The 13,225-nt window shown below is 49.9% G+C and overlaps 4 protein-coding genes across 4 annotated transcripts; 2 read left to right on the forward strand and 2 right to left on the reverse strand.

Moving 5' to 3' along the window:
• Positions 1-180: 180 nt before the first annotated feature.
• N7498_002413 (uncharacterized protein) lies at positions 181-2,130 on the reverse strand (the record flags this gene model as incomplete). Its single annotated transcript, XM_058449475.1, has 1 exon — positions 181-2,130. One exon carries the CDS (start codon positions 2,128-2,130, stop codon positions 181-183), a length of 1,950 nt encoding a protein of 649 aa, XP_058311819.1.
• Positions 2,131-2,895: 765 nt separating this feature from the next.
• On the reverse strand, positions 2,896-6,026 carry N7498_002414 (uncharacterized protein; the record flags this gene model as incomplete). The annotated part of the gene is made up of 3 exons (XM_058449476.1): positions 2,896-5,133; positions 5,191-5,394; positions 5,451-6,026. 3 exons carry the CDS (start codon positions 6,024-6,026, stop codon positions 2,896-2,898), a joined length of 3,018 nt encoding a protein of 1,005 aa, XP_058311820.1.
• Positions 6,027-6,715: 689 nt separating this feature from the next.
• Positions 6,716-8,097, forward strand: N7498_002415 (putative pyruvate dehydrogenase E1 component alpha subunit; the record flags this gene model as incomplete). Its single annotated transcript, XM_058449477.1, has 4 exons — positions 6,716-6,844; positions 6,895-7,028; positions 7,085-7,539; positions 7,598-8,097. 4 exons carry the CDS (start codon positions 6,716-6,718, stop codon positions 8,095-8,097), a joined length of 1,218 nt encoding a protein of 405 aa, XP_058311821.1.
• Positions 8,098-8,297: 200 nt separating this feature from the next.
• Positions 8,298-8,876, forward strand: N7498_002416 (thiamine-binding protein; the record flags this gene model as incomplete). Its single annotated transcript, XM_058449478.1, has 3 exons — positions 8,298-8,321; positions 8,425-8,530; positions 8,653-8,876. The coding sequence occupies 3 exons, from the start codon at positions 8,298-8,300 to the stop codon at positions 8,874-8,876; spliced, it is 354 nt and encodes a 117-aa protein (XP_058311822.1).
• Between the last annotated feature and the right edge of the window lie 4,349 nt (positions 8,877-13,225).

The raw sequence follows: 13,225 nt of genomic DNA on the forward strand, positions 1-13,225 counted from the left end.
CCGCGCATTACTTGGAATATTCATGGCAGAATTACAGCCGGTATATCTTCAAAGTATACCTCAACGGTGTCTCTTTATGGAACGAGGACTATGGAGGGCATATAACAGTGAAATTGGAGGGGAATAAGCTTGTATCAGAGCGCTAAAACGAGTCCATAATTCATAAAATGTCTGGCCAGTTCACCGATCCGGCAAACTATATGGCTCGCCTACACTATCCTGACTTCCCATCCAGAAATTGGGGAGAGGAACACTTTCCATGACGCTCGAGGTAAGAAGCTGACTGCGTGATAGGATTCCGCCTGGTCCATAATTGCCCCTATCGACAGGCTGCGAAGACTCGACCTGGATCACCGACTCGGGGACCTGAGGTCGCTGGAAAACTGCATCAGGTTCGGCGCTATTCTCATCTTGTTCCCGGATGGGAGATGACTCTGGCACGATTTCGGTCTGGTCTGCCTCTTGACTTTGCGTTTGAGTCTGCAAGAACGGGCCTGGGGGTTTTTGAGAAGAATCCGCGCCCGCGGGTTTGGTGTATTGGGTGCTCCCATAATTGGGAAATAGTTCGGACAGGTTTTGGGTGTTTAGGGTAGGAATAGGTTCGAATGGGAATTGTGTTGCTGGTTGCAACCTTTGGTAGAAGATAGAGGCATCTGACATCGGTGCCTCGGACGGCGGTTCGTCGTTCGCGTCTGCGGAGGATTGAACATTTAGGAGAGGAAGTTCTTGGGAGTCATCGCTTGGTGGCTCTGGTATGTGTCCAGTAGGGTCTGGTATTCCTGCCCTTAAGCCACGAATTCGAGATGGTGTTCCATGATCATTACTCATGTCATCTTCCGAGTCGGTATTGTCGGTGTCCGCATCTGTTTCGTAAACAACGGTTCTTTCTCTTTGTGTCCGCTCTACTTTCAATCCTGGGTCTTCAGGCAGCTCTGCCCGGGACGCTAACTCTGTGGATGGTGCGTATAAAGCTTCATTGTGCATGGATGGTGACGAGTGATGCTTCAAGGAATCAAGCAATCTGGAAGAGAGTTGTGTCGGGGCTTTTACCACTAATGAGCCTCCGGCATCCTGCGAATCCTCGATAAATCGTCGTGGCCCGTAAAATTCCTCCTTGATAATATTTTCCGGATGATGTGCGAGGTTTAGAGATTTTTGTTTGAGGGGAGATCTGGTGGCGCTGCGGAATTGAGATGATGTTATTATCGCTAAACCCGGGCTTTCTGGTGACTGTGAAGACGGAATCTCAAGTTTTCGGGGTTTTTGAGGTGTGACCGGCGTATCAGCTGTCGGCAAATTTTCGGGTTCATGTCCCGGGCTCGTGTCTTGATTATCTCCAAGACCCGCAGAGAGTGGTTCACCTGTGGAAAGATCCAGCTCCGCTTCGAGGGCTCTGCGATTTCGTTTGACAGACGCGGGTAGTCTGGGCTGAACGGCCTGTTTCCCGCCCGAGTCTGCTTGATCCCCCTTCTTGGCGGGTTTCGCTTGAGGCTCCTGCTGTATATATCCCATATTAATGTCTTCGTCATCATCTATTGTGATGTAGCGTCGCACGAAGTCCATTTGCGTAAGGGTCTTATCACGCTTCGCAGGCGGCTTTTCGGTGGATTTTCGTTTCCCTTTACCACTGACACTCGGCTTCGGGGTTATACTTTTTCGTATGCTCTGGCCCCGCTCAGATGCTCTAGTATTGACTCCTGCGCTTTTCCTTTGTCGTGTGGTGTGATTGTCATTGGGTTCGAATCTTGTGGCGCCTGCTCGGCCTCGCAACGGTGGCCGATAATCGGTATCGTCGTCAGATTCGCCGGATATTTGGGCTTGTGCATTCCTTGTGTTGACATCTTCGCGTGGTTCAGCCTCAAGATAATCGAGCTGGTCATCGTCGGAGTGTGGAGTCTGAGTGACGAAGTCGATCTGGGTAAGGGTCGATTGCCCTCGCGAGCTTGGGATCGAGCTTCTTTTCCATGGTCTCTCGGAAGCTGATACACTCGGAGGCGCTGGTCTTTTCGATGTGGTGCTCCTCGAGCTTGTTGACGTCCCCGGAGGACTGGGTCGACTGGGTTGTCGTGGGGTTCGAAATTTGTCACAAGGTGTTTCTGGCAATTTACCGGGAGTCTGTTGGGATTTCATCTCAGCTCCGGTTGGAAAGACATGAAGATTGGAGCAGAGGCAGCTTGGTGGTGACGATGGTCGTTTTTGCCCATGACGCTTTGGCGTGTGTTGCCTCAGGCAGACCGCGTCGACGCGTTTCAATTTACGTGATCACGTGATGAATATAGATCTATGAATTGGTATAATCCATTAGGCCTAGTTCAAAAGAAATTTCTCTTGCGGCTTGTTATATACTGTGAGGCAAAAACCAAGATCCCACATTATGAAGGACAAGACAATGCGGCTGGTAATATTTTTCTGGTTCAAGTGACGTCGATGTTTATTTAGATACCGACCCGGATCTTGTTCGTTCTTTGACCTAGGATCTCGGAGAATGCAGTTGTGGTATGTAGTTGAATTGTAGATCTCAGGTTAATAATGGTGTTAAAATTTTCTAGGGCCAAACAGCCAAATGACTTCACTCGAGGAGTTTAAAGGGTGCAGCGGTGGGATGTATTCGAACTGCTGGAGCACCCTGACGAGAGCTTTCCTATGCCACATGTAATCATCTCAGCCCTCACAAATCTCACCGCATACGATGCAGACCAATGCCTTACTTGCTTTGACTCGCCCCTTCCCTTTATCTCTCATTTGTGACCACTGCTAGCTACAGAGAAGTCAAAGAATGTGCCATGACCACGACACCTCGCGTTTAATGGTATTAACATCGACCTTCAAACAAGGCTTGTATGTGTTATTCAATTGCTCAAATATGCGTTTCATGTTAAGAGAAGTAGCAAAACATCAGATGAGCCAATCAGGGACTGCATCCTCATCATCCGGGTCTTCAGACAGTAGAGATCCTTTCTCAATCTCACTATCAGAGTCCTCTGGGGGCTGAGTTTGAGATTGACGAGGCTGCTCATGAGGAGATGGTGGTCGGGACATAATGTCCACCGCACTGGTAGACTTGGAGTCGCCATTTGTTGACGAATCAACAGTAATAGGGGCTTTCTCGGATGACCGCTTTGGCTCTCTGAATGTCGGACCTTTGGTTGTGGCTGGCTGTTCCTCAGATTTCGTAGCTGATTTAGGAATCACAATCAACTCGTAGCGGGGTATGTTTGAAGCCTTTGATCTCTTAGCCCTTGGTAATTTCAAAGGCTGGGGGGTGGCTGGAGGTCTGGGGATGGAGTCAACATTCACGGAATCATCAAGCATGAACCCTCCCCCGGAAACTCCATCTTCTTGGTCACTGTTGTCTGTCGGAGGGTTGGGGGCTGGTCCTTCATCAATATGTTCGTCAGGGAGAAACCCTCCCCCGAGAGTGTCATCTTCATGCCCAGCATTGGCTGCGTCAACTCCGCTCAAGATAGATTCATCTGGGAAGAACCCTCCTCCGAGATGGTCTTCTTCTGTGCCATTGTCGATGGCATGCACTTCACCACTTCCCAGCATTCTCTCCCGAGTTTCAAGGGGCGAACTATATGCGGGCTGCTCTGGGTCGAGAAAGAATCCTCCACCAGTTCCTTCCACATCATCGACACTCATTTCCGAGGCGGATTCATCACCATTTCCCTCATCCTCGGCAGCATATGCTTTCACTCGTTCCGCGATCCGAAGCTTAACCAGGAAAAGTCGCCAGAACCGAAGGGCCTCCACGCTTCTCGCTTCAAGTGCAGCTCGATGCTTTTCATCCGCCATGCCCCTCATAACTTCTTCCAGGGCTTCATGATATTCACACGCGATGACGATTCCCCCAATAACGGCGGTTCCGCGCCGTCCTTTGAAATCAAACCCAGTTACAGCGTCCGCATAATCGATCCCCAGGATTCTTGCAGCTCGAGCCGCTTCAGGTCTTTGGACGTGTACTGCTCCGGGTGGTACCATGCTTGGGACATAGATATCCAGGTTGCCATAGGCATTCTTGGGGATCCTTCCTTGAACCACTGGGGGCGGTCGGTAAATCTCCGTTTGATACTCGGCATAAAGAGGAGTCTGCTCCGGTTCATTTTCTTCATCGTCGCTGTCAAATTCGCTTTTGGGTTGTCTCGCACGAACATGTTTGAGAGGTTGCTCTCCAACTTTGACATCTCGTCCCAGGCGATACCATTTATCAGCGCTGCGCACGATATGCACGTCAGATCGGCGGTAGACGGGATCTAAGTTGTCGCTCTTTGGAGTCGTTTTGCTCAAACCGACATGCCCAATGACTCGTTTGGGGAAGATCACCTCATTCCGACGTAAATGCCTCTCGAGCGCATAGATTGGATGGTCTTTGAAGTCCTGGATATTTCGTGGCATAGGCTCAGCTGCGGACTTGGAAGTCAATTCACTTATTTCAAGCTCATCTCGATCTTCAAGGAAAGGCTTCTCGTATGCTCGAAGTGCAGCATTCCACCATTCTGCACCATCTCGCGTCGATTCGACTCGGAGTTTGCGCGTCTTCGCATTAAATGCCTTCGCATAGCGCCGAGTGACGTCTCTTGCGGAAGCGTCGTCCTCGAAGGCAACCACGTAGCTCATGTTGTTATACGGATCACTTGCAGGAGGCTCGAACTTGGAGGGCTTTGCCACAGACTTTGTGACCATAGGGTCAATTGGGAGCCATTTTTGCACAGCTTCGTTGAAGGCCTCTACCCAAAACACCGGGTATGAAGATTCCCTCGGGGTTGGAAGAGAGCCTAAGCGAACGGACGTTTGGCCAGGCCGTGAAGTGAACTCAGGTCTTGCAAGCCGCTTTACTCTCGATGGTATTGGCGAATCCCCTATGGAATCTTGGCGCTCATCAGTTGACGTTTCATGGTCGTCAGACGAAACGACAATGTATTGAGGAGCTTGTTTGGATGGTGTCAAATCCTTCACTGTGCCGGAAAATGGCAACGGTTGCAATGAGCAGACGAGTCGTGCTTCCACTGCGACTGACCGCAGTAAGGCACAAAATAACTGTGCGCCGAAGTCTCGAGAGCCCTGCATGGTCTTTGCTTGGGATTGAAAATCCGCTTTGGATGGAAAGACTTCAAGATTTGACATTATTGACTCCTAGTGCATGTCAGTGATTATTTATCACCATATGCAATTGCACTCAAGAGGGCGTACCATCCTCTGTTTGAGTTGATTTTGATCTTCGGCCCAGTGCGGACGCTTCAAGCCTGGCTTGTTGACACGAAACCTCCGGGTAAAGATGTCACCGGCTTGGTTCAAACCATCGAGGAAGGTAGTAGACCGCACATGCTGTGGCTTGTCGTCATCTGGGTTCAAAAGTGCAACAATCCTCTTGGGCAAAATTCGTTTCAGGTAACTCTAAATGAGTATTAGAGGCTGGAAGCATGGTCTCTACTGAAAGAACTTAAGCGTACCTGCACCGAGTCATCATTGCACCACCGGTTTCGTATGTTGACATGAGCCAAAAGACATAGAAGATGGACTTTATGGACATCCAGCCGGGTCTTCTTCTCAGCTGCGGTAACTGGCTTTCTCCTGTGCACAGTCTTTTTTCGCTTCTCTGGCACTTGCTCAAGGGTAATTTGGAGTGTCTCGTTGCTTCCTTGTGACACGGCAGCCGCGCTAGATGGTTCGAGTACTGGCTGCTGAATATCCACATCTTCCCATTCAACCTCTGATTCATCTGTTTCCGAGAGATCGTAGACTGTTTGCACCTTTTTTGCCGGCACTTCTTCTTCTTGACCTGGATCTGCGACTCTGCTGGTCTGCGCTGGTTCTGGTGAAACAACAGGGATAGCCTTCGAGTCTGCAACTCTTCGTCTCTTGATTGGCCTATCTGAATGGAACTGTTCAGGGTCTCGTGCTTCAGCCTCTTCCAACATCTTCTGGTAGACATCCGGACTTGATCGTCTTCGCGATGCCTCACGCTTTGGCTGACGGCCACGAGATGCCCTGCCCCGGGAGGGACGGGCCTGAGACTGGCGCACCATGCGTGGGCTGGTCTTTTAAGGCGCATGAAGAATTTGGTTCCGGCCTTTCAAACCAAATTGCTTTTACGCGTCAGAAGTCACGCGCAGATCAGAGCCGACAGCCCTGGAAGGTTTATTGTACAGATTGGATAAGCTCCATAAGAGTCGAGCCTCACAGGTCAAGTGAGAGTGCCTGCCGGTGGGGGCCGGTGCGTCATAGCGGAAACAGGTTTATCCGAGGTTGTCAACACCACTTAGTTCAACGCATTCTAAGCTTATGAAAGAATAATATGTGAGTGCGTACAATTAACGATCATTCGCGAGAGCTATGTGTCCCTAGACCGTTATCGTTAGCATGTGTCCATGAATGGGGTTGGGGTTGTTGGGCAGCCCTGGAGGTATGTTGATAAAGTAGTGGTTTGATGCTAGAGCCGCTAAATATACATTGGAGCCCGCTCGAACATCCGGAATTCGGAACGATAGGGCTTTTTAAGCTGTTAATTTTAAAATATATCGTCCTTGGAATGTATTGACGAGAGAAAATATTGCGGTATCTGATTAGTTGTGACGGAACTTGTTCCTCGGGCTATGAATTCACACTTGCGTCATAGAATGCCATGCTGGACGGATTAGAGCTGACATTGCGATTTCCCACAAAGAAAGAAGGTTCTTAGAATCACTAATTCGTCCTTTATTTACCACTGAAGATAATGAGACCCTTTAATGCCTCGTTGCTATCCTTGAGGGCCCGAATTCCGGGCCTCGGAACTTCCACGTGCCCATTATACACTAGCACACGCCGATTTGCGCAGGTCGCAAATGTGCAAGACATACCAACGGTAATTATCCGAAAGATAGAACAAGACGATTGACCTAACTATTGAAGTAGGAAGATGACAAGCCCTTCACAGTCCCCATTGCGGACACGAGCTTTGAGACATACCATTTCGATCCACCAACGTACTCGGTAAAAACCACCAAGAGTCAACTCAAACAGCTGTTTCGTGACATGACAACAATTAGGTGCGCCTTATTTGCGAAGTATGAAATGGATAAGTTCAGAACTCATACTTCCACAGACGAATGGAACTCACCGCGGACGGATTGTACAAACAAAGGAAGATCCGTGGATTCTGCCACTTATCGATCGGACAAGAGGCCGTCTCAGTGGGAATCGAGCATGCGATTACACGAGAAGATAAGCTTATCACCGCCTATCGCTCTCACGGCAACACGCTGATGCGCGGCGGCACCATCAAATCGATTCTGGGAGAACTCCTAGGTCGCCGCGACGGTATCGCGCATGGAAAAGGCGGTTCCATGCACATGTACGCCAAGAGCTTCTTCGGTGGGAACGGCATCGTAGGCACAAGTGTGCCTCTAGGAACCGGTATCGCATTCGCTCAGCAGTATGACCAGACGGGCAACATCACGGTCAACCTGTACGGCGACGGGGCAGCCAATCAAGGCCAAGTACACGAGGCGTTCAACATGGCGAAGTTGTGGAACCTGCCCGTCATTTTTGGCTGCGAGAGTAAGCAACCATTTCCGCCGAAGCGGGGAATACTTTGTGTCACTAACAAAAATCTTAGATAACAAGTATGGAATGGGAACGTCGGTTGAACGAGCATCTGCCTCAACTGAGTACTACAAGCGTGGCCAGTATATCCCGGGGCTCAAGGTTGATGGAATGGACGTTCTGGCGGTTCTGGCTGCTATGAGACATGGTCGGGAATGGGTGAAGGCAGGAAAGGGACCGCTGGTCTACGAGTACGCAACCTATCGGTTTGCTGGGCACTCCATGTCGGACCCTGGAACTGCCTATCGTACCCGTGAAGAACTGCAGACGGAGCGATCAAACGATCCCATCTCCAACCTGAAGTCGAAATTGATAGATTGGGGTATCATGACGGAAGATGAGGCACGGGCTGTGGATAAAGAAGTCCGAGGAATGGTGAGTCGTGAAGTTGAGGCAGCTGAGCAGATGCCTGTGCCTGAACCAAGGTGGGATGTCTTGTTCGAGGATATCTACGTCCCTGGAAGTGAACCTGATCAGAGACGTGGAAGAACCGTGGACGAAACAGTTTACTAGATGTGGAGATCCCTGTTGGAGAACAACCATAGAATCATTAATACTGTTCCAAGAACTCATCCTCTGACGTCCATCTACAAGCAACACAACGTCATAATTACCCCCTCACGATTAGGAAATGAAGCTATCTTCGAAATGAATGTATTTGAACTTGACCAGTACATCAATTCCAATTGACACATCAAGCTAGAATCATAACAATGGCTTTTGCACCTCCAGCCCTGGTAACACCCTCTCGGTGCACAGCCGACTTTTCTCTCATTCCGGTGAAAGAAGCCCACAGGAAAAGTAAAGAAGAATCAAGTTACTAAGCCGAAATATTCACAGATTGGTTCCCAGAATGCATCGTTCTCTCAGCAAATTGCAGATATTCAGCGTCTCATCCAACAATCAGGCCTCAAATTTGTGATGCACGCTACCGGCACAACACTAGGTACGTCATTGCCCGGGACGGACGTGAGCATCCAGATACTTGATTCTGCATGAAGTTCCTCACCTGCCAACAATGGCATTCCAAATTTGATCTAAAAGTCTTTCTATTGTGAATAAATACAGAAGGAACGTGGGATGAAGTCTCCCGATTGATCGGATTTGCACACAGCCTCGTCCACCAAGAAGGAATAGCCAGGGTTCAGACCGATATTCGCGTTCAAACTAGGTATTCTACCCTTGCACTGATGTCAGACAACTCCAATACTCACTCTGTTGACAGAACTGACAAGGTCCAGCCGATGGAGGGCTTTGTTTCCTCGGTGGAAGCAATCTTGTCTGCCACTTAATCGAAACCAAAATTTCGAAAGCATTTCCTACCAGCGGGTATGCTGCGTTGCTATTGATGTCAAAATCATTGAATTTTTCAAAACGCCAATGCTATTTACAAGCTTTTGCAAATCCGAGTAATTTTCAAATAGGACGGGATATTCTGGACGCGGATCCAAGTCGATTAATTTTTGTTAGATGCACGATGAACCTAGTATGGACCTTACTCTGGCTGAAGAATATCTTATCACTATGTCCCACCCCATTCGAGTGGTCGTGAAATTACGGCCAAGGGGTCAGCCTTCGCCAGCAAACTACCGTGCATTGCGCGGCCATTTCGTCATATCACAGGACCCTAAACTTCTCCTTCAAATATTGCCGAGTCCTGGTTTGCAGTTCACTGAGCTCATCAAAGTACTCTGGCTAGGAAACAGACTCCCAAAAGACGGACCTGCAGCCGTTTTTGGGTGTTCGTAAATACAACGAATGTCGACCTACTGTTGGTCAGTAAATTTCTTTTCGAGGCTTTGACAAGCATCTACAGTTGGCTTATAAGAAAAGGTTGTAGCGCCACGACATTCGCGGATAACTATAAAATTCGATGGCGCATTCGACCTAAACATTATTGACCGATCGTGAACTTCCTACTTAGACCTGGCTACCTTGGTCAAAATGAGTATCTTACACAGTAAAAACCGAGCGACAAGCCTAATGGGGCTGTTTTCGACGATCCTAAATTTGTCACTATGCTAAAAGCCCCCATATTTGAATTAAAGCATGACACATAATCCACGGTCTCAAGCCCAGCGATTGGTGTTCAAGCATGGAAATGTATGAACTTAGGAGACGCTCGGCGCTCCTCCCATCCGAACTGCAGGGCTCGTCTAGAGGGGCTGTACATCTTACGTGAAACCGGACATAATACGGACGTCATTGGCCGAGCAGACTAAGTTTTAAACAGTGGGACAGGCGCCTGATCTACAAGAAATCTTTTTCTCTGCAGTAGTTCGGAGTACTTGACAGCGACCCGTGTCGTCTCATTCGTATGGGCGCTGCCGATTGGCCACCGGCCTCTCCACTGGGGAAAGGTTGATAGACGCACACTTATGAAGTTTATTACCAATTCCAAATACCAAGCGAAAGTTTTAGTCTTCCCACTCACTCGGGTTGAACGTGCCAGCCTGAGACTCCTATTTTCCGCATGTGTGGGCCCAGGTTCATTTGTTCTCACCCCACAGTCCGTTCTCCCTCTACCGCGATACTGGGTGGAAGGTTTTCCCGGATAAAACTAGTTATTTTTGGTAGTCGTTTTCTTTTGCAGTAGGGTCTCCCAGGACAGATCGAATGGAGTCTATTTCCTGGAGTGGTCCTGATTAATCGGCTTGTCTTGCGAGCTCCATAGCCTTTCTGTGTGTCGGTGAATGATGCAGGAGGCTTGGGGTATCTGCAGCGGCCGAATCGCCGGTGTTATCTCGGGATTTGGTTCGCGCGGAGGTATTAGGCAGATTGGTGCGTCTGAAGGAGTGTTGCTAAGCTTTGTTCCTGTTCATGAGTCAATGCATTGTTTCTACCTTTAAGAGATAATTGGGTCTCTTTATATGGCGATACATGCTTTTCTCAGTCTTCCCATGAGACCTACAAGGTACTATCTGATGACCAGGTCTCCCCAGTTTGCGTAACATGATGTTTGATCCCGGTTCGGAGCCAGAGTCCACTATACAGGGAACCGTGGAGATGCCATCTCCATACGACTTGCCCCTCTGCAAATTCAGGTCAGCTCCAGTGCGTGGTTCCACGTAGTCCACAGTTCAAGCCCGGTCCATCATCGCTACCATTAGGAGCAATCCGAGCTTGGCTCAAGCGAGCTTGGCTCAAGCGAGCTCGGCTCAAGCGAGCTCCGTGCGAAACAAGACAGTCTCCACCGCGAAAAGCCTCGGTCGCGAGCCAAGGCGATGTGGAGGCAAACAGAGCACTCTGCGTCCGAGGTAAATCGAGGTAAGACGCTTGTGTCAAAGAACGAAGTAACTCGGATCCCGAAATCGCGAAACTCGGAAATTTGGCTCCTACGCCGGCGCTACCGACGCTCTGGGACCCGATACTTTCCCAGCAGTCGGGTCGAGGCGACCTGTTTTGACTCGTCTAATTGCTAATTAAGTGGCCCGGGTTCCCTATGAATGGGATCCCAGCACCATGGCCAGCAGCGTTATTTTTGGATCGTTGGATCGGTCCGAGGGCCTCTATGCACCTTTGCTTTTTCCATTGCTCTGGTCCGATTCTGCCTGTAGTAATTTACACCTTAATTCGGGGAACTCCGAGTACAGTACAATCGTAGCCTTGACAATCCCCGATGCTGCCGTACACCGTACACCGTAAAACAAAGGCCCATATTATAACAACTCGGATGTGGGACAGGTTGCTCGCCCTTGTGACGAGCAATGCGTGCGTGCTTTGAGTTTGGATCTACATTTTGCACACGAAGCTCGGGGTTGATCCACTGAGCAGGGACCGATGACCCTGAAATTTCCTGGGGATTTGCCCGAGTCGGTCACAACGGATGGTCGCAGGGCCTAGCATGACCCACATGATCATAAAAGGCAAGCCGGATCATTGGAGTATGTACAGTAGTCTGTGTGTTCCGTGCTGCCTGTTCCAGATCCAGATTGCCGAACCCCTCCTAAGTAATTAATTATATTGACCGTCTGTTTTCGCCCCCTACCTAAAATGAGCACCTAAAACTGCCCCCCTGGACACGGTGAGGATTGACTTTCCAAGGCGTGTTCCCAGGGGATATGAACTGGAGCAGCACATGGGTAGGGTGGAAAAGGCCAGGGTTCCAGATTGCCGCATTGCGATTTCTGACGTATCATTTTAGGCCCATGCCGGAGGATGCGTCGTCATTTCCCATCGTGCAGACTGGTGGCAACTAACCCTGATCCGTGATGGCTCGGGGACAATTCCGTCCCGCCCACCAGAACACAGGAACATCCACTCTGAACAGGGTTTGGCCCAAACTCCTGTCATGTATGACCACAGCACGCTATTTCTCCTTAGTTTCCTGGCGGCTGCGCTCCGTGCCTCCTCACCCAGAGCTCCGGGTCCGATAACTCTCAATCAGTGGTCGATCAGAGGATTTGGATTCCGATGTTCACCCCCTCGATCAAGTATAATAGACGAACCATGTGATTGTGATGATTTCTCCGAAGGCAACACGACACCTACGTCATTTTTTTTTTTCCCTCTCCTTTTACACAGACCCCGAAACAAGGCCGGGGATTACAATCATTGGGAATGTCCCTACGGAGTTCTACACATGTTAAGGGCGGTCTTGGATGGGCGTAGCTGAAAGGTTCCAGGACAAAGGGTGAGCGCGGACCGTGGCTGGGTGGGTTGCCAATTCCCACCAGGATGGAACCACCGACTATTGGCCGATCTCCCCTTTGAAGCCCGGTCTTTGGGGTCCGAGAATTATACAAATGCGCGGGACGCGGACACCCGTCGCGCAGGGTCCACTAGGAAAAACAGCTGGGACCGAGGCGGGGGTTGACTCCGAGCCTCCGATTCCCGGTATTTTGGGACGCGTCCTTTAGTTGCCGGCGAGCAGGGGAGGGGTTGACTTCGCGAAGATCAACTTGCGCTCGAACCACGCGCCAAAGGAGAAAAGGATTGATGTGCGTTTCCTAGCGTATTGCAGCTTCCGCCCCAAAGATCGTGAATCACACCCTCTCTCTGTGGTATCGAAAACGCCTCGTCATTTTCGTTTCTATTTGTCCAATTTGTTTTTTAATTTTTTCTAATATTTTTCATCTCTGGATCTCCATGCAGAACAAAGGGATCTTCGACCGTACAGCCCGTATTACTTTCCCATAGCCCTAACTCTGGATTACATGGTTGCCCCCTGCCCGAAGCGCCTTTCTGGCCCCGCCAAAAACCCATGCCCGACCCTCCGACGTCCAAGGATTTCCACCACTAGAGAAACCGCTATTGCGTGGCTCAACTTTGTACCCCATGCACTGGACTCCACTTCCTTCCTCCCGGCGGGTCCTGGTTTACACGACATTTCGTCGGTCCCATTTCGGCTCTCGATTGATTTATAGTTGTCCGGATCATCTTCCCGTCCTGCCAAATTATAACTTAACCCAAGCTGTCGGGCTCTCCACAGACGCTCACAAATACATCTTGCAAGCTCCAATTTGAAAAGTGCCTCCCCTTTCCCTCGTCCGCACCTGCTTTATTCTGTTGATCCGGTGTGGGACATGGGATGATCGCCAAAATTTGCTGGCACACTCACTAGGTATTTAGCTCCCCACCAACGTGCACTATACCGGGGCCACGCTCCCGGGTGATTGGGCTCCCGGATAATAACCACTAT

This window comes from Penicillium cinerascens (assembly GCF_028974065.1).
Source record: "Penicillium cinerascens strain IBT 15544 chromosome Unknown contig_1_segment0_segment0, whole genome shotgun sequence".
NCBI lineage: Eukaryota > Fungi > Ascomycota > Eurotiomycetes > Eurotiales > Aspergillaceae > Penicillium > Penicillium cinerascens.